The 24,441-nt window shown below is 48.5% G+C and overlaps 4 protein-coding genes across 8 annotated transcripts in view; all 4 read left to right on the top strand.

Moving 5' to 3' along the window:
- LOC133508654 (protocadherin alpha-C2-like) overlaps positions 1 to 24,441 on the top strand; it is a 62,653-nt gene that overhangs the window by 7,693 nt on the left and 30,519 nt on the right. For 2 of the 5 annotated variants that reach the window (XM_061834920.1, XM_061834924.1), the window contains exon 1: positions 13,275 to 15,638. The exons of 1 other annotated variant lie outside the window; for it this stretch is intronic. In XM_061834920.1, the coding sequence (XP_061690904.1) occupies positions 13,275 to 15,638 (2,364 nt within the window). Of the gene's footprint in view, positions 1 to 13,274; positions 15,639 to 20,764; positions 23,225 to 24,441 lie in introns of those variants that run through there. 2 more of the 5 variants (XM_061834919.1, XM_061834923.1) reach the window with 1 other exon arrangement.
- Positions 491 to 3,070, top strand: LOC133508973 (protocadherin alpha-3-like). Its single transcript, XM_061835577.1, is given in 1 exon segment — positions 491 to 3,070. A coding segment is annotated over 1 exon segment (2,448 nt). The 5' UTR covers positions 491 to 622.
- On the top strand, positions 5,480 to 7,903 carry LOC133508660 (protocadherin alpha-13-like). The gene has a single exon (XM_061834930.1). The coding sequence runs from the start codon at positions 5,525 to 5,527 to the stop codon at positions 7,901 to 7,903; it is 2,379 nt and encodes a 792-aa protein (XP_061690914.1). The 5' UTR covers positions 5,480 to 5,524.
- Positions 9,612 to 12,135, top strand: LOC133508655 (protocadherin alpha-10-like). Its single transcript, XM_061834925.1, has one exon. It carries the CDS (start codon positions 9,748 to 9,750, stop codon positions 12,133 to 12,135), a length of 2,388 nt encoding a protein of 795 aa, XP_061690909.1. The 5' UTR covers positions 9,612 to 9,747.

Here is a 24,441-nt window from a genome sequence, read left to right as displayed (position 1 = left end):
TGCAGACGCCTCTTCTAAAATTGCCAATCGTACATCCTCACTTGAACAGCTCATTCAGTTCTACTCCTGAAATGAAGGTACTAACAAATATAATATAGTCAGCGTTTGGTTCAGTTTTGTATGTGCGTGTGTTTTCTGGGGGGGAGATGACGGGCTATTACTTTATGAAGGTGGCAATCTACAGACATTGAGCTCTTTTCCTTCTCAAAACGAAAATAATGTCAACAGTTTTACTCAGGCCACCGTCAAGTTTCTCTTATCGTTGTGTCAATATCGCAACGTTTGAATGTGTTGAAGTGAAGGGAAACTTCTCCGGCATGTCATCCTACTGGCTGCAGTTACACAATTTGGCCACGTGGAGGCCCTATAGACCACGACATTGCGAAGGCAAATCAGGCTATTCTGTGACGTGAGGCTCCTCCCATGAAAAAAAAATAAATAAATAAATAAAATCCGGCTGATGTGTCAGACAAAGAGCCGCGATGGGAGGACGAATACAACTGCACACTCAGAGATACAAAAAAGAAATACTTGGATTGTAATAATTTGGACCAGGACCGAATCTTGTATTTTTCCCACTGTTTGCTTTTGGTTTTCGGATTGGATTCGTACCTTTGACTGGATGGCTCGGACGATGTATTTCCCGAGGGAAACGTCGCGTTACTGGATGTATTTGATTGCGCTGCTCCTGGAATGTTTGCATAAAGTGGCCAGTGGACAGCTTTCCTATTCCGTGTCAGAGGAGGTAAACCCAGGGACGTCTGTGGGAAATATGGCCCGGGATCTCAACCTCGACGTGAACACTTTAGAATCTCGCTTGTTTCAGGTCGTCAGCAATTCTAAGACGAAATATTTCGACGCCAATCTAAAGACTGGTCTTCTTTTTGTCCGTGAAAGAATAGACAGAGAGGAGCTGTGCGCGAAGGCTCCGAAATGTACGATAAGCGTGGAGGCTGTGATCAATCACCCTTTAAATCTTTATCGCTTGGAGGTAAACATAATAGATATCAACGACAATGCGCCCGTATTTGCTGAGGATTTGCAATCTCTTGACATCGCAGAAAGCACACTACCGGGTGTGAAATTCGGATTAATCGAGGCAACGGATCCGGATGTGGGAAAGAACGGCATTCAGACGTACAAGCTGAGTGCCAACGAATATTTCTCCTTAGAGGTCCACAAAGGGGGCGAGAGTGTGTCTGCGGAGTTGCTGCTGCACAAAGCGTTAGACCGCGAGCGCGACTCTGTGATAAAGCTCACGCTGACGGCGCTAGACGGAGGAACCCAACCCAGGTCAGGAACATCACAAATTATTGTCCATGTTTTGGATAGTAACGACAATCCTCCTGTTTTTAGCACGTCATTATACAAAATTAAAATACAAGAAAACGCCCCGGCAGGCTCCGCTGTGATCACGCTGAATGCAACAGACGAGGACGAGGGCTTGAACAGTGAGATAGAATACTCTTTGAGGAAAAAAGGACAGGATCAGGTTTTGCATTTGTTTGAAATGGATCCTAAAACAGGTCACATTCGACTTAAAAGTCAGATTGACTACGAAGCAAATTCAGCCTTTGAGATTCATGCACAGGCCACAGACAAAGGCCAACCACCACTTTCAACACATTGTAAAGTCTTAGTGGAAGTGGAGGACAGCAATGACAACGCTCCTGAGATTAGTGTGACGTCACTGCTGCACACAATCAAGGAGGACGCTGAGGTCGGAACTGCTGTTGCTCTCGTTTCCGTGATGGACCAGGATGGAGGGAGCAACGGTGTCGTTCAAGTTGCCATTGCAAATAAGACTCCTTTTAAATTGGACACAAATTATAAAAACTATTATTCGTTAATAGTAAACGGGGCGCTGGACAGAGAGACTCAAAGCCACTATAACATCACGATTGTCGCTATTGACCAAGGCGCTCCACCTCTGTCCAGCACAAGGGGAGTTTATGTCCAGATCGCCGATGTCAACGACAACGCGCCCCGCTTCCCAGAGCCCCTCGTCAACATTTACGTCCAGGAAAATAGTCCACCGGGGGCACTCGTACACAAAGTGGCTGCGCTCGATGACGACATTGAGCAAAACGGACGCGTGACTTACTCGCTTTTGCAAAGTAGCGGCCAGTCGCCGCCGCTCACCACCTTGATCAACATCAACTCGGAGAGCGGCGACATCGTCAGCTTGCAGTCGTTCGACTACGAGACGCTGCAGACGCTGGAGTTCCAAGTTCAGGCCACGGACGGCGGCGTCCCTCCGCTCAGCGGCAACGTGAGCGTCAACCTTTTCATCCTGGACCAGAACGACAACAGTCCCCGCATTCTGCCGCCCTATTCCGAGCACGGCTCGGCCAACGGCGAGAGCGTCCCCTACTCCGCCGAAGCGGGATACTTTGTGGCGAAGATCAGGGCCGTGGACGCCGACTCGGGTTACAACGCGCTGCTCTCCTACCAGCTGTCGGAGCCCAAAGGCGGCAACGGGCCGCTCTTCCGCATCGGAAGCGGCAGCGGGGAGATTCGGACCAGGAGGAGAATGAGCGAGGATGACCTGAAAAGTCACCCCTTGGTGGTGTCGGTGTGCGATCACGGAGAAGCCTCCCTGTCGGCGACGGTGTCCATTGATGTGCTGGTGCTTGAAAGCACAGCTGACATCCGCACTCAGTTCAGACATGTGCCCAGAAAGGAGGAGAGCTTCTCCCGTTTGCACTTGTATCTGCTCATCGCCATCGCGGCCGTGTCGCTGGTCTTTCTGCTCAGCCTGCTGGCTTTCGTAGCCTTCAAATGCCGCAGACGGACGGACGGCGGCGCCCCCGTGATTGCCGCCCACCCCGACGGGAGCTGGTCTTACTCCAAAGCGATGCAGCAGTACGACGTGTGTTTGGGCTCCGACACGCTCAAGAGCGACCTGGTGCTTTTCCCCGCGGCCTTTCCGCCCGCCGAGGCCGAACTGATCAGCATTCACGGAGGCGACACCTTTACCAGGACTCAGACCTTGCCAAACAGCGAGAAGGTACGAGCATTTTCTTAAACGCTCTTTGTCGATTCACACAGTCACGAAAAACAACGTTGAGCTGTGTTGTCCTACTTGTACTATCCCATTCTAATCACGTAATCACCTTTTAAAGATCGTAAAACGCAAACGGAAGATGTTGACTAAGTGAGATTGGTCAAATGTAAATGTGGAGGAGATAAACTGGATGAATTTAGAACACAACTAACTTGAAATGTCAGGTGCGGAGTTTTTATATTATGAGAATACTCCATGCATCCGTTTTCTTAGCCACTTATCCCCAGAAGGGTCACGGGAGTGCTGGAGCCTATCCCAGCCGACAGGGGCCCTGCACTGGTTGCCAGCCAATTCCAGGGTAAAAAGAGACAAAAAGCCGCACTCACAATGACACTGCCGGAGCAATTCAGAATGTCCAGTCAATGTTGCATGTTTTTGGGATGCGGGAGGAAACCGGAGTGTCTGGAGAAAAGCCACACATCATGAATGTAGAATTGTATGGCTGCAACATGTTCCACAAAAAGTGGGGCAGAGTCGAGTTTACCACGGTGTTCCATCACCTTTTATTTTAACAACATTCAATCAATGTTTGGAAACATTTACAACAACACTAATTGTTGAAGCTTTAAAAGAGAAAGACTTTCCCATTCTTGCTTGATGTACAGCTTCGGCTGTTCAATAGTCCGGGATCTCTGTTGTCATATTTTATACCTCATAATGTTTCACACATTTTCAATGGGAGATGGGTCTGGACTCTCGGCCGGCCACTGTAATATCCGCAGTATTTTCCTACGAAGGCACGCTCTTGTAACACGTGCAAAATGTGGTTTGACATTGTCTTGGTGAAATAAGCATCCACGAAAAACACGTTACTTGGATGGCAGCATATGTATTAAGTTAGCCATGCCATTGGCGCTAACGCAGCCCTGTACCATCGTAGATTGTGACTTTTTGAGCTTTGCATCTGTAACAGCCCGGATGGTTCTTTTCCGCTTTGGCTCTGAGGACATGATGTGCACAGTTTCCAAAATCAAATTGAAATGTGGTGCTGTCAGTCCAGAGAACACTTTTCCCGTTTGCATCAGTCTTTCGGTGATAAATGGCTTTTGCTTTACATCGTCGAGTTTTAAATTGCAATTATGGATGGAGCGCCAAACTTTATTTGTTACTTTGTTTTCTCTTTGGTGATATCCTTTTCATATTGTCCGTTTTTGATAACGGTACCACCTGAGGGTTCAGAGCAGTTTGTTGTGTGCAGAGAAATATGGTTGGGACAAAGAATATAATAATTGAATTCATGTCTTTGATTTAATGCCCTTTGTCGTCATGCTGTTTTGCTGTTGGGATTTACATAGATTCACATAAAAAGAAAGGTCATTGGAGATAAAGAGAAGATAGAGAAACAACCAATTATATTTAAATATAAAACAAATCCAAGAGTTGTCTTTTGTGGCAAATTTGATTTCTCGTGTTATTTTTTTATTTTTTTTTATTGCAGATTGTGTGAAAGGAAAATTTAAGTTTGCTGGCGTATGATAAACGTTTACACTTTACTTTTGCGGAGAAGGCAAAAATGCACAACATTGTGATTTCTCATTCAATTTTCAATCATGAATCTGATTTGTTTTCCAAACCTTAAGTCACCTTTGACAAGTGCAGCATAAACTCGCTAACAGCATTGTATGTTGTCGCAGATGAACTCATCCAATTATTGCGCACGCGTCAAGTTTGAAGTGCTGATATCCGAGCATTAAGTGGACTTGTTCTCCCAAATGAAATTTGAAATCAGGCAGTAAAACCGACTGCCAGATACAAATTCCTTGTGTGTTGTTCCATACTTGACTATTAAAATGATTCAGATTCTGGTTCTGAAAAGCACAAAAAAAAAAAAAAAAAAACAGATTAGGACGCTCTCCGTGGTTCTGAAATGCAGGCGTACTCCCATCCTGTCTAAACTTCTGAATTATTTCATCCCACTTGCCTAAAATGTTTCCTCGTACCACGAATTGAATAGGACGGGACAAGCATGGCGACGTATTACACAACTGATCCGGAAATATACAAATTAAAACCCTCCATCTTATTCTGAATTGCCAAAAAAGGCTGAACTGGCTTGCGGGCTCGCTCTTGTCCAGTAGGTTCCCATTTGTCAAATGTGTGTACTGGACACTATTTACACATCCGAGTTTGACTTCAAGTGGTATTTCCCTCAACGGCCGCATGGTGTCGCTGGAGACCGCGCTACTGAAATGCGTGCGGGGTGCAGAAACTCCCCTGACGTGGAAAACGTCACGAATGAGGGCGTGCTCGGCGTTGTCGCCCCAACCCAGTTAACAATAAGACGAGCCACGAGAAGCCAGCAGGAGCGCCAAAGGAATACTGCCACGGAAATACATTTGTTTTTGTTTTTTTTTAAACAATTTCATTTTTTGATCATCGCCTGTGGATATCTCTATATATATATATATATATATATAGCACAGGAAAACGGGATTGATGTTGTCAAGTTGAGCAGCAATGGCTTCTCCGGACCGATGGATAATCATCGGGGGCTTTTTTTGCACTCTGCTTTGTCTGCGCGGCCGGACCGCGGCTCAGCTATCCTACTCCGTCGCGGAGGAGGCAGACAAAGGGACCGCGGTGGGAAATCTGGCCAAGGATTTCAACCTCAGCGCGCAGGACCTCCGAGCCACGGGGCTGCGCATCACCTCCGCGTACAAAAAGCGATATTTCGACGTCGATGTGGAATCTGGAATATTGGTCGTCAGCGAGAGGATAGACAGGGAGGAGCTGTGTCCCAACGTGCTGAAATGTTCTTTAAACGTCGAAGCGACGATGAGTAATCCTCGCAGGCTTCACCAAATTGAGGTTGTCATTCAAGACATTAATGATAATGCTCCGGTTTTTAATCAAGAAACTGCAACGATGGATTTGTCTGAAAATTATTTTCTCGGGGAAAGGCACCCGCTTCCCCTCGCACACGACGCCGACGTGGGCGTCAACTCCGTGAAGACTTATAAATTAAAGCCCAACGACTACTTTGCTTTGGATGTGCAAAGCAGCGGCGAAAGTGTGTCAGCCGAGTTGTTACTGCAGAAAGCTTTAGACAGAGAAAAGCAGGCAGTCGTCGACCTCACGCTGGTCGCCGTCGATGGGGGGAAACCTCCGAAATCCGGCACCATCCAAATCCTCATAAATGTTCTCGATGTCAACGACAATTCTCCTTTGTTTAGCAAATCTCTCTACAAGGTCCAAGTTGTTGAAAATGCAGATATCGGCACCGTGTTGCTGACGCTTTCTGCCACCGATTTGGACGACGGCGTGAATGGGCAACTGACGTATTCGTTTGCAGAACGAGGGCGATTTAACCCCGATCACGTGTTTGCCTTGAATGAGAATACAGGCGAAATCAGCGTCAAAGCTGCGATTGATTATGAGGACACTCAAGCCTACGAGCTCGGTGTCCAAGTGCGCGACAAAGGCGTTCCTCCTCGCTTGGCGCACAGCAAAGTCTTGGTGGAGGTCATTGACGTCAACGACAACGCGCCCGAAATCGCCGTGTCATCTCTCATGAGTCCCGTGAAAGAGGACGCTGAGATAGGCGCTGCCGTTGCCATGGTGATGATCACTGACAAGGATGGGGGGGAAAATGGCCAAACAAAGTGTACAATTGTTGGATCGGTGCCGTTCATATTGAAGTTGAACTACAAAAATTACTACTCATTGTTGGTGAACGGACCTCTCGACAGAGAGGCCACCCCCCGGCATCTCGTCACACTCGCGGCGACTGATGACGGAACGCCGGCTCGGTCCACGACGCGTGTCATCGACATTCAGGTTTCTGATGTCAATGACAATCCGCCTCATTTCGCGGAGCCTGCAATTAATATTTATCTGGAGGAAAACAGTCCAGTTGGAACAACTATTTACACGTTGACGACTACGGATGCTGACTCGGCTGAAAATGGAAAAGCAGCCTATCACTTGATTGGAAGTTCTTTTAAAGCAACGCAAACAGCCTCGATGATCAACATCAACTCGGAGAGCGGCGACATCGTCAGCTTGCAGTCGTTCGACTACGAGACGCTGCAGACGCTGGAGTTCCAAGTTCAGGCCACGGACGGCGGCGTCCCTCCGCTCAGCGGCAACGTCAGCGTCAACCTTTTCATCCTGGACCAGAACGACAACAGTCCCCGCATTCTGCCGCCCTATTCCGAGCACGGCTCGGCCAACGGCGAGAGCGTCCCCTACTCCGCCGAAGCGGGATACTTTGTGGCGAAGATCAGGGCCGTGGACGCCGACTCGGGTTACAACGCGCTGCTCTCCTACCAGCTGTCGGAGCCCAAAGGCGGCAACGGGCCGCTCTTCCGCATCGGAAGCGGCAGCGGGGAGATTCGGACCAGGAGGAGAATGAGCGAGGATGACCTGAAAAGTCACCCCTTGGTGGTGTCGGTGTGCGATCACGGAGAAGCCTCCCTGTCGGCGACGGTGTCCATTGATGTGCTGGTGCTTGAAAGCACAGCTGACATCCGCACTCAGTTCAGACATGTGCCCAGAAAGGAGGAGAGCTTCTCCCGTTTGCACTTGTATCTGCTCATCGCCATCGCGGCCGTGTCGCTGGTCTTTCTGCTCAGCCTGCTGGCTTTCGTAGCCTTCAAATGCCGCAGACGGACGGACGGCGGCGCCCCCGTGATTGCCGCCCACCCCGACGGGAGCTGGTCTTACTCCAAAGCGACGCAGCAGTACGACGTGTGTTTGGGCTCCGACACGCTCAAGAGCGACCTGGTGCTTTTCCCCGCGGCCTTTCCGCCCGCCGAGGCCGAACTGATCAGCATTCACGGAGGCGACACCTTTACCAGGACTCAGACTTTGCCAAACAGCGAGAAGGTAGGCTGAACCCATCTTTGGTTTCTTCGCATACCCATATTTTGTTGACTTCATACACCTTAGATGTCACCAAAATCACAAATCACCAAATGCAAAGTTGTAACATGTATTTTAAACGCACTTATTATTCATCAAATTATCTGCAAGGATGAAGGGCACAATTATTAGTCAGTGGTGTGGTTGGCCATGATGAGCGGATGAAAGAGTGACACGATGAAGAGATGACGTGAAGTAGAGCAAATGATGATGTTGAACTTCTTTTGAGGAGCGAGAAGAAAAGAGCTCAACAGAGGACGGAACACTTCCTATAAACAGAATTGTCTCTTGTTCTCTGTTCTTGTTACTTTGTTGTTCTTTGTTCTGAATGTCATACCAGGGCAGCACCGACTGCTGGAGAAAAAAATTCTCGTGTGTTTTTGCACATTTGGCCAATAAAGACGATTCTGATGTTTTGCTGTTGAAGTTGGCGAGAGCAGACTTTGATGGTTTGGACATAGAGAGACGCTGTAGTGGTCAAAGAGTGAAGAGGATGAAGCTGCTGGGCAAGCAAGCGAGAGCAAAACCAAAGAGAAGGTTGGCAGGGGTCGCAGAGGTCGCGAGGGAACACACGAGGGCAGTTGGTGTTGAAAGAGGAGGATGGAGGAAAAAGGCTGACATGGAAAAAGATGACAGGCTGTGGTGACCTGGAATGGGACAAATCCAAACGAAAAGAAGAGCCACAATCGGAAAGACCTACTTGATGAAGTCAAGCTGGTTTTATCAGAATCGGGATCAGCTTTATTGCTCAAATATGTAACAACACACAAGAGGGGAGTAAGAACAATCTTCAACACTTGTAATGATGCATAGATTGAAATTAAGCAAGTCTGCAACACTAATGGTGTCTTCAGAAGTTTCACTTTGGGTGTCCATACATAATATTTTCTGAAACTTACTAATGCAATGAAAAAAAGGGGTAACCAGTTGCTTTTAGCAAGTGCACTACATGTATATTGTGGAGCAATGGTTGGATAAATTCAGAATGTAATATTGATATTAGGTCTGTTAAGCCTCAAGGGAGAGTTTACATTTGTTATATCCAGAAAATAGTATTGTAGTTTTCATTTTTGCAAAGACTGCTGCCAGTTTTGTGTTTGTCAGATGTGCTGTCCGTGGTTCTGAAAGCATTGTTATGGGTAATTTTGAAGTGTTGTATTGCCACATTTCTCAGGAATACGTCCATTTAAAGTATTCACGAGTATAATTCCTGTTATTGTTGCAACCATACATAACCCACAAAATACTATTTGCTTTTTAGATTTATATATGGGCGGTGGGGGGCATAGTGGAAAAAAAACACTTGTATTTTTTGCTGTTGTTTATCTTGGAAAAAGTAAAATCTCGGGCGCTTGTGAGTTCATAGTCAGCCATTTCTCGACTGATGTTCGCGATATTTCATTCAAGTCTTTTCCTGGACATCAGGGAATTGTTGAAAATCACCTTATAGTCGCGATCTCCGTCTTTTTTAAATATTATGAATAATATCGGACTGAGTAATTGACACCGGCCCTGACTGCAAGTGGTGCGCGACGCCGGCTGTAGTTGACGCAAACGTCCACTAGAGGGGAGAGTGGACCGTGGCATTGGAGCAGCGTCGTCCACGGCGCGGGGCTCCTCCCAAATGTGCGCGATGTTTGTCGTCACTGAACAAAGAAGCTCAGACGGTGAAGGAGACCGACGCGACGGGGGTCGCCACACGGACTTTGGTTGGCTTTTTCCTCCACATTCACTCGGGAATCTTCCGTTTTATGTGATTTGTATTTTTTCCAACATAATTCCTTCCATCTCGCTGCCTTTTGAGGCTCGCGCCCGGCATGACGCGCGCGGCGGGCAGATGGAGCTCCGTGCGGACGTATTTGCTCTTCGTGCTGCTGGAGCGTTACTGGGAAGCCGCGTGCGGCCAGCTCTCTTACTCCGTGGCGGAGGAGGTGAATGTGGGGACCGTGGTGGGAAATATCGCCAAGGATTTGAGCCTAAACCTGCAGGATTTGGAGTCCCGCGGCTTTCGGATCGTTGCGGGAAGCAAGAGGAAATATTTCGAGGTAAACCTCAAGACTGGCCTCCTCTACGTCAATGAGAGGATCGATCGGGAGGAGCTGTGCAAAAAACAAGACAAGTGTTCACTCGTCGTAGAAGCCATTATTAATAATCCTTTAAAATTACACCGAACTGAAATTACGATATTAGATGTTAATGACAATAGCCCATCGTTTTCCACAAAGGTTCAGGTGTTAAATATCAGTGAGAACACAGCATCAGGGGCGAAATTTCCCTTGCATGCAGCTCATGACACAGACGTCAGCAAAAATTCTGTAAATTCATATAAGCTCAGCCAAAATGAACATTTCCTCCTTGAAATACATAAAGGAGAAAGTTTGACACCAGAATTAGTGCTGCAGAAGCTTTTGGACCGAGAAAAACAGGCCACGATCACTCTCATGTTGACTGCGATCGATGGAGGAACGCCGGCAAAATCAGGCACGATGACGATCGTTGTCAATGTGTTAGATAGCAACGACAACGCTCCTGTTTTCAGTCAAAATCTGTACAAAGCGAGTGTATATGAGAATGCAAAAGTTGGCACATCAATAATAACATTAAATGCAACAGATTTAGATGCTGGACAAAATGGACAAGTAACCTATTCTTTTAGTGCAGGGGCGGAAGAACCACAAAGACATATGTTCACAATTGATGAACGTAATGGAATCGTAACAAACAAGAAAATTATTGATTTTGAGGATATAAGTGCTTTTGAACTCCGAGTTCAGGCCAGTGATGGAGGCTCATCTCCGTTAACCTCTCATGCCAAATTGCTGATCGAGGTTTTAGATGTCAATGACAATGCCCCGGAAATTTCTGTAACATCTTTGATGAGCACGGTGAGGGAAGATGCAACGATTGGCACCGCTATTGCAATCGTGTCTGTGCTGGACAAAGATGGAGGGAAAAACGGTTTGGTGCACTGTCACATTCAGAACGACGTGCCTTTTAAACTCCAGTCAAATTATAAGAACTCCTTTTCTTTGGTTGTGGGCGGCCCTCTCGACAGAGAGAGCGTGTCTGTGTACAACATCGACATCGTTGCCAGTGACGAAGGGGCTCCACCGCTGTCCAGCACAAGGGGAGTTTATGTCCAGATCGCCGATGTCAACGACAACGCGCCCCGCTTCCCAGAGCCCCTCGTCAACATTTACGTCCAGGAAAATAGTCCACCGGGGGCACTCGTACACAAAGTGGCTGCGCTCGATGACGACATTGAGCAAAACGGACGCGTGACTTACTCGCTTTTGCAAAGTAGCGGCCAGTCGCCGCCGCTCACCACCTTGATCAACATCAACTCGGAGAGCGGCGACATCGTCAGCTTGCAGTCGTTCGACTACGAGACGCTGCAGACGCTGGAGTTCAAAGTTCAGGCCACGGACGGCGGCGTCCCTCCGCTCAGCGGCAACGTCAGCGTCAACCTTTTCATCCTGGACCAGAACGACAACAGTCCCCGCGTTCTGCCGCCCTATTCAGAGCACGGCTCGGCCAACGGCGAGAGCGTCCCCTACTCCGCCGAAGCGGGATACTTTGTGGCGAAGATCAGGGCCGTGGACGCCGACTCGGGTTACAACGCGCTGCTCTCCTACCAGCTGTCGGAGCCCAAAGGCGGCAACGGGCCGCTCTTCCGCATCGGAAGCGGCAGCGGGGAGATTCGGACCAGGAGGAGAATGAGCGAGGATGACCTGAAAAGTCACCCCTTGGTGGTGTCGGTGTGCGATCACGGAGAAGCCTCCCTGTCGGCGACGGTGTCCATTGATGTGCTGGTGCTTGAAAGCACAGCTGACATCCGCACTCAGTTCAGACATGTGCCCAGAAAGGAGGAGAGCTTCTCCCGTTTGCACTTGTATCTGCTCATCGCCATCGCGGCCGTGTCGCTGGTCTTTCTGCTCAGCCTGCTGGCTTTCGTAGCCTTCAAATGCCGCAGACGGACGGACGGCGGCGCCCCCGTGATTGCCGCCCACCCCGACGGGAGCTGGTCTTACTCCAAAGCGACGCAGCAGTACGACGTGTGTTTGGGCTCCGACACGCTCAAGAGCGACCTGGTGCTTTTCCCCGCGGCCTTTCCGCCCGCCGAGGCCGAACTGATCAGCATTCACGGAGGCGACACCTTTACCAGGACTCAGACTTTGCCAAACAGCGAAAAGGTAGGTTTATAAATTTGTTTGTACGTGTAGTGTGTATACAAACAGTCTAACTTTAAAGTTTTAAACTCCATTTTTTCACGAGACTTTCTCACATTTTACCAAATGATGAATAGCATTGTTTTTTATTTTGTTCAAGACACAACAAACTTGTCGTTGACTCGGTTTTGTGAAAGCTCCCACCGTCTTTTCAGTTTTGTAAATTCCAGGTTTGTATTGCGGCCTGGTTGTGAAGATGACGAACATCTGCAATAGAAATGGAAAGCATTGTTTTGCCATGTGGTCACGTGCTCCAAGTGAGGTCCCCCTCAGATGATTTTGAGTTTCAAATGTAATTTTTCTTCAGCGTGATTTTGTAGTTGAGGGTTTGTTTTGTGATTTCTCTGGCAGTGGAGTTGCTGTTATGCCTGACTTTTGTCATATCAATTATGGATCAGTTGTTATGTTCCCAACATGCTTGTGTCACCCTCTCTGTAGAAGCAAAAGTCGTCAATATATTTATCAAAAGCTCGTGCACAATATTTGTTTGTATGATGCCGCTTCCTCAAAGATTGTATACTTTATATACTATAATAAAAATATTATAATAATAATACTGTAATACAATTAGAGTAATTAATAAAATAATAAAAATTAAATAAATATTATTATCTCTGTCAGAACACCTTTGGCTGTGGCATGGACAGTATATTTTCATCTGACCAATATTCATCTCCAAATCTAAGCTTTCTAACGAAGGCATTTTTGTGTGGAATCGTTCAAAGTTATCATTGGTTATATCGAAAAAGGTCCATACATCATTGTACTTCATTCGAAATATAAAGCAGTTTTCATAAACGTCAAGAATATTTGTTCCCCTTTATGTCTGGGGTTCCCCTCATGGTGCCTCAGAAAAGTATTCGAGCTTTTACTGTTTTTACAGTCGTTGACCACACGATGTCGCACTGAGACCGCAAATGAGGATGATGCGCGACGGCTCCTCACTCCGGCTGCAAATCTTTCGTTGGCTGAGCTTTTTTTTTTTTTTTTTTTTGGTCATTTGGTTGTTTGTGACGAGAGGGGGAAGTCTTGCTGTCGCCGGAGATTCGCGCTCTTGGCGGATACGCGAACATTGGATGTGCTCTCCCAGTCGGATTGTGGTTTATTGTGCAAGGATGAGGGCGGACGAGTATTTGTGGATCGGCGTCGTCGCCGTGCTTCTCTTTTGCTGTGGATCTGCTTCGCAATTTTCTTACTCTGTTTCCGAGGAGACCGACAAAGGCACGGTTGTGGGCAATATCGCCAAGGATTTGGACCTCGATTTGCAAGAGCTGCACAACAGAGACCTGCGTGTTGTTTCAAGTTACAGTAAGAAATATATTGACACAGATCCTCGGACGGGGAACCTCTTTGTTCACGACAAAATGGACAGGGAGGAGCTTTGTCCCAACGCCGCACAATGCCTTGTGAGAATGCAGGCGGTGCTGAGCAACCCGACGACCGTGCACCGCATTGACATCAATGTTGTAGACGTGAACGACAACTCGCCAAAATTTGAGGAGGAAGTACACACCTTAAAGATTTCTGAAAACGTAGCACCGGGAGAGAGATATTTCCTCCCAGAAGCAGATGATTTGGATACGGGAAGTAATTTAGTCAACACGTATAAATTGAGTCCAAATGAACATTTTACGTTGGACGTGCAAAGTGCAGGAAAACGCGGCGTGTCTGCAGAGCTCGTGCTGCACAAATCTTTAGATCGGGAGAAACAGCCTGTTCATGAGCTCACGCTCACCGCTGTAGATGGGGGAAAGCCGACGAGATCGGGCACGTTAAAAATTAGAGTCGTCGTCATGGATGTGAATGATAACACGCCCGTTTTTAGCAAGTCGCTTTATAAAGTGCGTGTGAGTGAAAACGCCCCACGGGGATCATTTGTCATTAAATTAAATGCAACGGATATAGACGAAGGCATAAACAGCAGGATCACGTATTCCTTCATTAAACGAGGCAACAACGAGCCGTCCAAAGTTTTCAATCTCAATTCGGAAACGGGAGAAATCACCGTGAAAGGGGCTTTAGATTATGAAGAGACTCCCGCTTACGAAGTCAGGATCCAGGCAGCGGATCAAGGCCCCGTTCCTCGTAGCGCGCATGCAAAACTGCTCGTCGAGGTAGTCGACGTGAACGACAATGCCCCCCAGATAACGGTGACGTCACTGATGACCCCAGTCAAGGAAAACGCAGAATTGGGGACAATTGTTGCCTTGGTTACCGTGAGCGATAAGGATGCGGGCGACAACGGGGCAGCCAACTGCCAGGTGCTCGGGTCACCGCCTTTTAAGTTAAATTCCAACTACAAAAATGATTATTCATTAATAGTTGATGGAGCACTGGACAGAGAAAACATCTCTTTTTATAATGTTTCCATCATTGCCACAGATGAAGGAAGTCCACCTCTGTCCACGAGAAGAATAATTACAGTTCAGCTTTCCGATGTTAATGATAATGCACCTCGATTTATGCAACCCGTCATTAATGTTTATGTCGAAGAAAATAGTCCAGCGGGATATTCTCTTTGTTCCGTGAAAGCACATGATCCCGACTTGGGCCAAAATGCAAAAGTGTCATACACGTTGCTCGATATTTATCCGAGGAATGTGCCAATTTCATCACTTCTGAACATCAACCCGGAGAGCGGCGACATCGTCAGCTTGCAGTCGTTCGACTACGAGACGCTGCAGACGCTGGAGTTCCAAGTTCAGGCCACGGACGGCGGCGTCCCTCCGCTCAGCGGCAACGTGAGCGTCAACCTTTTCATCCTGGACCAGAACGACAACAGTCCCCGCATTCTGCCGCCCTATTCCGAGCACGGCTCGGCCAACGGCGAGAGCGTCCCCTACTCCGCCGAAGCGGGATACTTTGTGGCGAAGATCAGGGCCGTGGACGCCGACTCGGGTTACAACGCGCTGCTCTCCTACCAGCTGTCGGAGCCCAAAGGCGGCAACGGGCCGCTCTTCCGCATCGGAAGCGGCAGCGGGGAGATTCGGACCAGGAGGAGAATGAGCGAGGATGACCTGAAAAGTCACCCCTTGGTGGTGTCGGTGTGCGATCACGGAGAAGCCTCCCTGTCGGCGACGGTGTCCATTGATGTGCTGGTGCTTGAAAGCACAGCTGACATCCGCACTCAGTTCAGACATGTGCCCAGAAAGGAGGAGAGCTTCTCCCGTTTGCACTTGTATCTGCTCATCGCCATCGCGGCCGTGTCGCTGGTCTTTCTGCTCAGCCTGCTGGCTTTCGTAGCCTTCAAATGCCGCAGACGGACGGACGGCGGCGCCCCCGTGATTGCCGCCCACCCCGACGGGAGCTGGTCTTACTCCAAAGCGACGCAGCAGTACGACGTGTGTTTGGGCTCCGACACGCTCAAGAGCGACCTGGTGCTTTTCCCCGCGGCCTTTCCCCCCGCCGAGGCCGAACTGATCAGCATTCACGGAGGCGACACCTTTACCAGGACTCAGACTTTGCCAAACAGCGAGAAGGTAGGCTAGCAATTGATATATTTTGTCCCCAATACCTGACCGCCTCTCGTCTGGTGTTTCAGAGCAACTCATAAACTATCACAGATTGAAAACAAGTCACAACACTGATGCTGACATCAAAGTTCTCCAGTAGTTCTGATAATATCTTACTCATCTCAAACACGTCCAAGCACAACAGTTATCCTTACAACATTCACGAAAATGAAACCACACACAGATGGAAGATTGAGTTTGAGTGTCTTCTCCATTTTAGGAGTAGGTTTATTTCAAGCTGGTGGTGTTGGTTTCACATGAAGGCCTGATGCGTTTCTTGCAATGTTGGCTTTTCTCTGGTGGTCTCTGTGATGATGGACTTCTTTTCTTTGCTTTTCATAAAAATTCACTTTCTACTTGGTGGTGGAAAACAACTCTAATGTCACTGCCCGCAGTGCTAGACTTTCTCCTGGTACGGTTTATTGAGTTATTCATGTGATATATGAGATTAAGAATCCATCCATCAATGTTTTTGTCTTTTGTGGCTGATCCTGTTCGAAGCGGCGGTGAGCTGGATCGGATGCCAGTTTACGACAAGTGAACGGTGGACTTTGCGTTAGTCGATCGCAGTCAGACTGCCACTAACGGGGAAGGGAAACCACACCGGCTGACGTCACGGGAGTGAAGACAGGAGTGTCAAACTCATTTTTGTCAGTGGGTGCTACGGAGGTCTGTTATAAGTGGAAATATGAAATCAAACTTGAATTGCCTCATGATAGTATTTCATATACACAACAAACCGATGGTTCAGTTGTTTTGAAATCCGAACAAAGTCAAGGATAATACTTTCTTCAACTTTTATTCTAGTTCGTGTCAAAAAGGTATTTGGTCACCCAAGAATGCTTTAATCATATCAACATTTATGTATTTGTTGCATTTGAAAATTTGACATTTTGGCACAAGTTTTAGCAAGCATCATGAACTCTGAAGCAATTGATTTGCTTTTGTGGGTCACACATAAAATGATGTGTGGGCCGGATGTGGACTCCGGGCCTTGTGTTTGCCACCCACGATTTCCACCCCTGGTGGCTCCAAATGAAGTATTATAATTATTATTATGCGTTGTAGTCGTAGTAACAATGACGTCCAAACTAATACGTGTTTGTTTGTGTGTTTGTTTTTTTTTTTTTTTTTTTTTGATTATTTTGATTCATGTCAGCAAAATTACTTTTGAGTTGAAACTTTTTTTTTCGTTCTGAAGATGTTATTCACGAAAGTGGAACGTGAAATTACATATTTCCTTACTTTGTCATCTGTCAGCCTTAAATGTCAGCTTTTTCAAACGTTTATTTTGCTCTTCTTCTGGCATTGTGTGGCTGGAAAGACTGTCGTATCTTTCATCGACCACACGGGGTCGCAAGAGACCGTAGATAGGAAGGAGCGTGCAAGACGACCCTTCAGTAGTTCTACTCCGCCCTGCATGGGGGGTGGCGGGGCTGGGGGGGGACTCGTCACCAGCCGCGAGTTCATGCGCAGAAGGCGCACAGAAAGCTCCGGACAGCAACGCTGCATCGGGCGGAATTATCTCAATGTGGACAAATGAGAACGGAATTGCGCTGATTTTGCGGCATTGACGATGAGGATGCGTCAACGAAGACGGGATTCGGGGCTGCTCTTTGCTTTGCTGCTTTGTGTCTGCGGCTCGTCCGCGTCGCAACTGTCCTACTCCGTGAGCGAGGAGGTGAACAAAGGCTTCGTGCTGGGGAACATCGCCAAGGATTTCAACCTCAACGTGCACGAGTTGCACGCCAGAGGTCTGCGTGTGGTTGCCAGCACCAGCCAGGAGTTCTTTGACGTGGATTTACAGAGCGGTAACCTATTTGTAAAGGAACGAATAGACAGGGAGGAGCTTTGTCCGAATGTGGTCAAATGTGCGTTGAGGATACAAGCGGTGTTGAACAATCCCATGACGGCACATCGAATTGAGATCAATATTTTGGATGTCAACGACAATTCGCCTGCTTTTGCGGAAAACGCCTACACTTTGGACATCCCCGAATCCGCTTCACCGGGAGAGCGGCATTTCCTCCCGGTGGCCGTGGACGCAGACATTGGCAGCAACTCGGTGAGGAGCTATAAACTGAGCAATAATGAACATTTTGCATTGGACGTGCAGAGCGGAGGCGATCACGGCGTGTCTGCCGAATTGGTGCTGCAGAAACATTTAGACCGAGAGAAACAATCACTCCTCACACTCGCGCTCACCGCCGTCGATGGAGGCAAACCTCCAAAGTCTGGCTCCTTGCAAATCCGCGTCAACGTGCTCGATGTCAACGACAACGTGCCCGCCTTTAGCAAGTCGCTGTATAAAGTGCGTCTGAGGGAAGACGCCCCGCGGGGCTCACTCGTGATCACATTAAACGCAACAGATTTGGATGAAGGCATAAACGGCAGGATCGCGTATTCCCTCATTAAACGAGGCAACAACGAGCCGTCCGACATTTTTAATCTCAATTCAGAAACGGGAGAAATCACCGTGAAAGGGGCTTTAGATTATGAAGAGACTCCCGCTTACGAAGTCAGGATCCAGGCAGCGGATCAAGGCCCCGTTCCTCGTAGCGCGCTTGCAAAACTGCTCGTCGAGGTAGTCGACGTGAACGACAATGCCCCCCAGATAACGGTGACGTCACTGATGACCCCAGTCAAGGAAAACGCAGAATTGGGGACAATTGTTGCCTTGGTTACCGTGAGCGATAAGGATGCGGGCGACAACGGGGCAGCCAACTGCCAGGTGCTCGGGTCACCGCCTTTTAAGTTAAATTCCAACTACAAAAATGATTATTCATTAATAGTTGATGGAGCACTGGACAGAGAAAACATCTCTTTTTATAATGTTTCCATCATTGCCACAGATGAAGGAAGTCCACCTCTGTCCACGAGAAGAATAATTACAGTTCAGCTTTCCGATGTTAATGATAATGCACCTCGATTTATGCAACCCGTCATTAATGTTTATGTCGAAGAAAATAGTCCAGCGGGATATTCTCTTTGTTCCGTGAAAGCACATGATCCCGACTTGGGCCAAAATGCAAAAGTGTCATACACGTTGCTCGATATTTATCCGAGGAATGTGCCAATTTCATCACTTCTGAACATCAACTCGGAGAGCGGCGACATCGTCAGCTTGCAGTCGTTCGACTACGAGACGCTGCAGACGCTGGAGTTCCAAGTTCAGGCCACGGACGGCGGCGTCCCTCCGCTCAGCGGCAACGTGAGCGTCAACCTTTTCATCCTGGACCAGAACGACAACAGTCCCCGCATTCTGCCGCCCTATTCCGAGCACGGCTCGGCCAACGGCGAGAGCGTCCCCTACTCCGCCGAAGCGGGATACTTTGTGGCGAAGATCAGGGCCGTGGACGCCGACTCGGGTTACAACGCGCTGCTCTCCTACCAGCTGTCGGAGCCCAAAGGCGGCAACGGGCCGCTCTTCCGCATCGGAAGCGGCAGCGGGGAGATTCGGACCAGGAGGAGAATGAGCGAGGATGACCTGAAAAGTCACCCCTTGGTGGTGTCGGTGTGCGATCACGGAGAAGCCTCCCTGTCGGCGACGGTGTCCATTGATGTGCTGGTGCTTGAAAGCACAGCTGACATCCGCACTCAGTTCAGACATGTGCCCAGAAAGGAGGAGAGCTTCTCCCGTTTGCACTTGTATCTGCTCATCGCCATCGCGGCCGTGTCGCTGGTCTTTCTGCTCAGCCTGCTGGCTTTCGTAGCCTTCAAATGCCGCAGACGGACGGACGGCGGCGCCCCCGTGATTGCCGCCCACCCCGACGGGAGCTGGTCTTACTCCAAAGCGACGCAGCAGTACGACGTGTGTTTGGGCTCCGACACGCTCAAGAGCGACCTGGTGCTTTTCCCCGCGGCCTTTCCGCCCGCCGAGGCCGAACTGATCAGCATTCACGGAGGCGACACCTTCACCAGGACTCAGACTTTGCCAAACAGCGAGAAGGTAGGCTGTCCATATCTAAAAATGTCTAGAAATGGACTTGGACTTTGCCGTGTAGTGAAACGTTAGGTCAGATTTTTTGCTCACACTCAACCAGTAATATTTGCAATTTGTAAACAACATTGTGCTGTAAGGCCTGCTTTTTATATATTGATATATCTATCATGCTTTATAATCAGCAATATAAACTGACTGATTGGATAATTAGTTGAAGTACATGCCAGGTTTGGGAGTCTGTTTGATACAAATTATGGATTTGAATGGAACACCATGGCCAAAGTGTAGTGGTACACATAGTTGTTGTCCTTGCATCTGTTGTGGTCTCAATTCACACCCATTGGTGATTGCATGGTGGACTTCGCCTTCTCAGTCTGGTTTTCTGGGACAGGATCCAGCCCCAAACCAGGACTCCTTTCAAGTATAAGTCGCGCTGTCCTCGGTGCTGAATATTGTTTGAGTTCCTGATGGGAAAACTTTCTTGAATTCCACTCAGTGGCTCCACTGAGCCCACCCTTGACATACATTTGTAGGCTTCTTATTTAGAACCCCAAAAATAGCAGTTAATATACAAATAATTATGTTTTATTGTCTTGAACTTTCACATCATATATGTGTTTCAACGGGTAGCAAGTAAGTTGCTTTGCAATGCGCAATTCAGTTCATCCCATTTTCCCAAAACAACGTCGGGAGGACCTTGCACGATTTTGACGGCACTGTGCCCGTTTTGTCTTGATAAATGAATATTTCTAATCTCATTTTTACCTTTGGAACTCAGCTGGAACGTGTTGTCTATCTGAACATCACTCCAGCGTGTATGTTGTTCCTGTGTTTGCACTCACTTCATTCTGGCGATGATTGAGCGTGGTCCTCATTCAAATCTCAATAATTTATATCTACATAAAAAGTAATATCCATAACGTGACTTTGGCTCTTCGTTGTTTTCCTCTCGATTTAAGCCATCGACATGCAGCATATAATCACTTTCATAATTCCATAGTATTTTGAGGAAAATTGCGTTGATCCCAAGTTTGAACGCTTGGGGTCGCATCAGACCACCACTTTGTTGCGCTCACCGGCCCCGCGGTCGGGCGTCGCGTCATCAGGCTGCTCGCATTGTGCGCTGAGCCCACAAGACGAAGATATTTGGAGGAGGAGGATCGCGGGAGGGATTATGGACGATCGGGCGTTGTTTTGCGCATAACGAGCGGTGTTTGTGACGTGGGAATCCGCGCAAATAGCGATGGGCGGTGGCCGCAAAACGTCGCGGCTGTGCCGGCTGTTCCTCGCGGTTTTATTGCGCTGCTGCGCCGCTCAGATTTCCTTCTCCATTTCCGAAGAGGTGGACAAAGAAACCGTGGTGGGAAACCTTGCGAAGGAGTTAAATGTCAACGCGAGGGACCTTCAAACTCGGGATCTCAGCCTGGTGTCTGCTTACAGTCAGGAATACTTCAAGGCCAATTTTCGAACAGGGGAGCTTTATGTTGCAGCGCGAATCGACCGCGAGGAGCTGTGTCCGAAGGCGACGAAATGCACTCTCAACTTGGAGGCCATCCTCCGAAGCCCGATGTCGCTGCATCGAATTGAGGTGCTGGTCGATGACGTGAACGACAACGCGCCTCGCTTCGTGGAGGAGTCGCACTCGCTCAACGTGTCCGAATCCTCGCCGGCGGGCGAGCATTTCTTGCTTCCTCTGGCGCTTGACGCTGACGTCGCAGCAAACTCGGTGAAGACTTACAAGCTGAGTGCAAATGAATATTTCGCTCTTGACGTGCAAGGCGGCGACGGCGAGCAAAGTGCGTCGGCTGAGTTGATGCTGATCAAAGCTTTAGATAGAGAAAAACAAGCCGCGATTAAATTAACACTTACCGCCGTTGATGGAGGAAAGCCTTCCAAAAGTGGAACGTCGTTGTTGACGGTAAATGTTTTGGATGTTAACGACAACTCGCCGACGTTCAGTCAAGCGCTGTACAAGGCTCGCGTGCAAGAAAATGCGCCCTTTGGGTCTTTAGTCGTTCAGTTAAGTGCGACAGATTTCGACGAAGGAGACAACGGGAGGCTGACGTTCGCCTTTGTGAAACGCGCACATTTTGACCCCGCAGACGTGTTTTTGATAGACGCAGACACGGCTGAGGTGACTGTAAAAGGCCGTTTGGATTATGAGGCGCAAGCAGCGTACGATATTCACGTCCAAGCAGCCGACCACGGTTTGTCGCCTCGGAGGGCCAACGCAAAGCTCCTCGTGGAAGTGCTCGACGTGAACGACAATGCCCCAGAAATTGTCGTGACGTCACTCATGAACCCCGTGAAGGAAGATGCTGAGCGAGGAAGCGTCGTGGCTTTGGTGACGGTGACTGATAAAGACGGGGGGAAGAATGGCAACACTCAATGCAAATTAGGGTCCGCTGCACCTTTTCACCTTAAGTCTAATTATAGAAACTATTACTCTCTCGTTGTGGATGGCCCCCTAGATAGGGAAGAATACGCCTTTTATAATGTCACTCTTGTTGCGAATGATGAGGGGAAACCTCCTCTATCCAGTGCAAGTTTAATCGCCATTCACATTGCTGACGTGAATGACAACGCGCCACGTTTCTCCGAATCTGTGATTAATATTTATGTCAAAGAAAACAGTCCTGCGGGAGCAACTAGCCACAGAATAACCGCAAAAGATTCCGACATGAATGAGAATGCAAGAGTGACGTATGCATTGTTGGGAGATGCAAATGGAATTCCAATATCGTCAATGATCAACATCAACCCGGAGAGCGGCGACATCGTCAGCTTGCAGTCGTTCGACTACGAGACGCTGCAGACGCTGGAGTTCAAAGTTCAGGCCACGGACGGCGGCGTCCCTCCGCTCAGCGGCAACGTGAGCGTCAACCTTTTCATCCTGGACCAGAACGACAACAGTCCCCGCATTCTGCCGCCCTATTCCGAGCACGGCTCGGCCAACGGCGAGAGCGTCCCCTACTCCGCCGAAGCGGGATACTTTGTGGCGAAGATCAGGGCCGTGGACGCCGACTCGGGTTACAACGCGCTGCTCTCCTACCAGCTGTCGGAGCCCAAAGGCGGCAACGGGCCGCTCTTCCGCATCGGAAGCGGCAGCGGGGAGATTCGGACCAGGAGGAGAATGAGCGAGGATGACCTGAAAAGTCACCCCTTGGTGGTGTCGGTGTGCGATCACGGAGAAGCCTCCCTGTCGGCGACGGTGTCCATTGATGTGCTGGTGCTTGAAAGCACAGCTGACATCCGCACTCAGTTCAGACATGTGCCCAGAAAGGAGGAGAGCTTCTCCCGTTTGCACTTGTATCTGCTCATCGCCATCGCGGCCGTGTCGCTGGTCTTTCTGCTCAGCCTGCTGGCTTTCGTAGCCTTCAAATGCCGCAGACGGACGGACGGCGGCGCCCCCGTGATTGCCGCCCACCCCGACGGGAGCTGGTCTTACTCCAAAGCGACGCAGCAGTACGACGTGTGTTTGGGCTCCGACACGCTCAAGAGCGACCTGGTGCTTTTCCCCGCGGCCTTTCCGCCGGCCGAGGCCGAACTGATCAGCATTCACGGAGGCGACACCTTCACCAGGACTCAGACTTTGCCAAACAGCGAGAAGGTAATGTAGATTATGCAAATGTCCCAGCCATATTCCAGTTTTTGTGTTTTTTAGAACCTCTTCTCCGTGTTTGACATCCTTGCATGGAATTATATAATAGACAACACGAGAGGTTTAGCAGTTACATTTTGAGTGTGAAATAATCGGACAACGGCACAAAAGGGTTGAGCAGTGATACACAATCGTGACATCAACAGCGGTGTTGGGAAAAATGTTCCAATTTCACTTAGTTTGTCCCCCAAAAGATTTAATTATTACAACAACAAAAATATTTGACTCTGTGAGGATAAGAAAAGGAAGATGTTGAAATGGATGGATGAATTTAACAATGACAGCGACGTATAGCGTCAGTCAGAACATTTGAATCATTTCTGTTGCATGGGAGAATTTCCATTCCTTGTCATTCTCGCAACACGAATCGAACTGGCCCAAAACAAGTTCCGATTTTGCACTGAGGAAGTCAGTTTGGGAGTTCATTTTGGCTTCACTCTCCATCCCGTTTGTGACGTTTTTGTTTGGTGTGGCGAGAGATTTTGCTTCCGAATGCAGTGGTTGACTTCATTGGCTCAACGGATGGCGTCACGCAAAAGATGATTTCAAAGGACCAACAGTGTCTCTCTTGTGGTCATCTAATATGATATTAATGATGTCATGTCAAATACTGACCCAGGAAAGGTGTCAATTCTGACCGTGTTGGAGCTCATTGCGGCTTTTGATACGCTAGATCATGATGCAGTGCTGCGGCTGAACATGTTGGAAACGTGGGTAGGACTAAATGGAACATTGGTTCAAATGGTTCAGGTTCTGCTCGGGTGAGTTATTTGGCAACCATTCCAAGTGTACAAGCTCATCGAACGGCAACGACCTATGGGGTCCCCCAAGGGTCCATTTTTGGAGCCCTCCTGTTCTGCCTATATATATGCTAACCTTGGATCAAACTATTTGGAACTCTCATTTTGACATTCATAGCTACGTAAACGAAGACATGGTTATATTTAGCAGGGTCTCCCGATGACGCAACTTCAATTTAGCTGTTGTGCCACTGCCTAACGCAGATAACTGGATGAGGCAACATTTTCTTCAATTAAACCACATTTAAACCGAGATAAATGTTTTTGGCAATAAAGAAAAGACAATCACTTGCATTCACAAAGAAGGCCCAACTACGAAACTTTGGTGTTGTGATAGATTCTGACCTGACTTTCAACAGTCGTATC

This window comes from Syngnathoides biaculeatus, chromosome 11, assembly GCF_019802595.1.
Source record: "Syngnathoides biaculeatus isolate LvHL_M chromosome 11, ASM1980259v1, whole genome shotgun sequence".
In the NCBI taxonomy this organism is placed as follows: Eukaryota; Metazoa; Chordata; class Actinopteri; order Syngnathiformes; family Syngnathidae; genus Syngnathoides; species Syngnathoides biaculeatus.
Note: the sequence above shows the minus strand (reverse complement) of the source record. Positions and strands in the feature narration are given on the sequence as shown.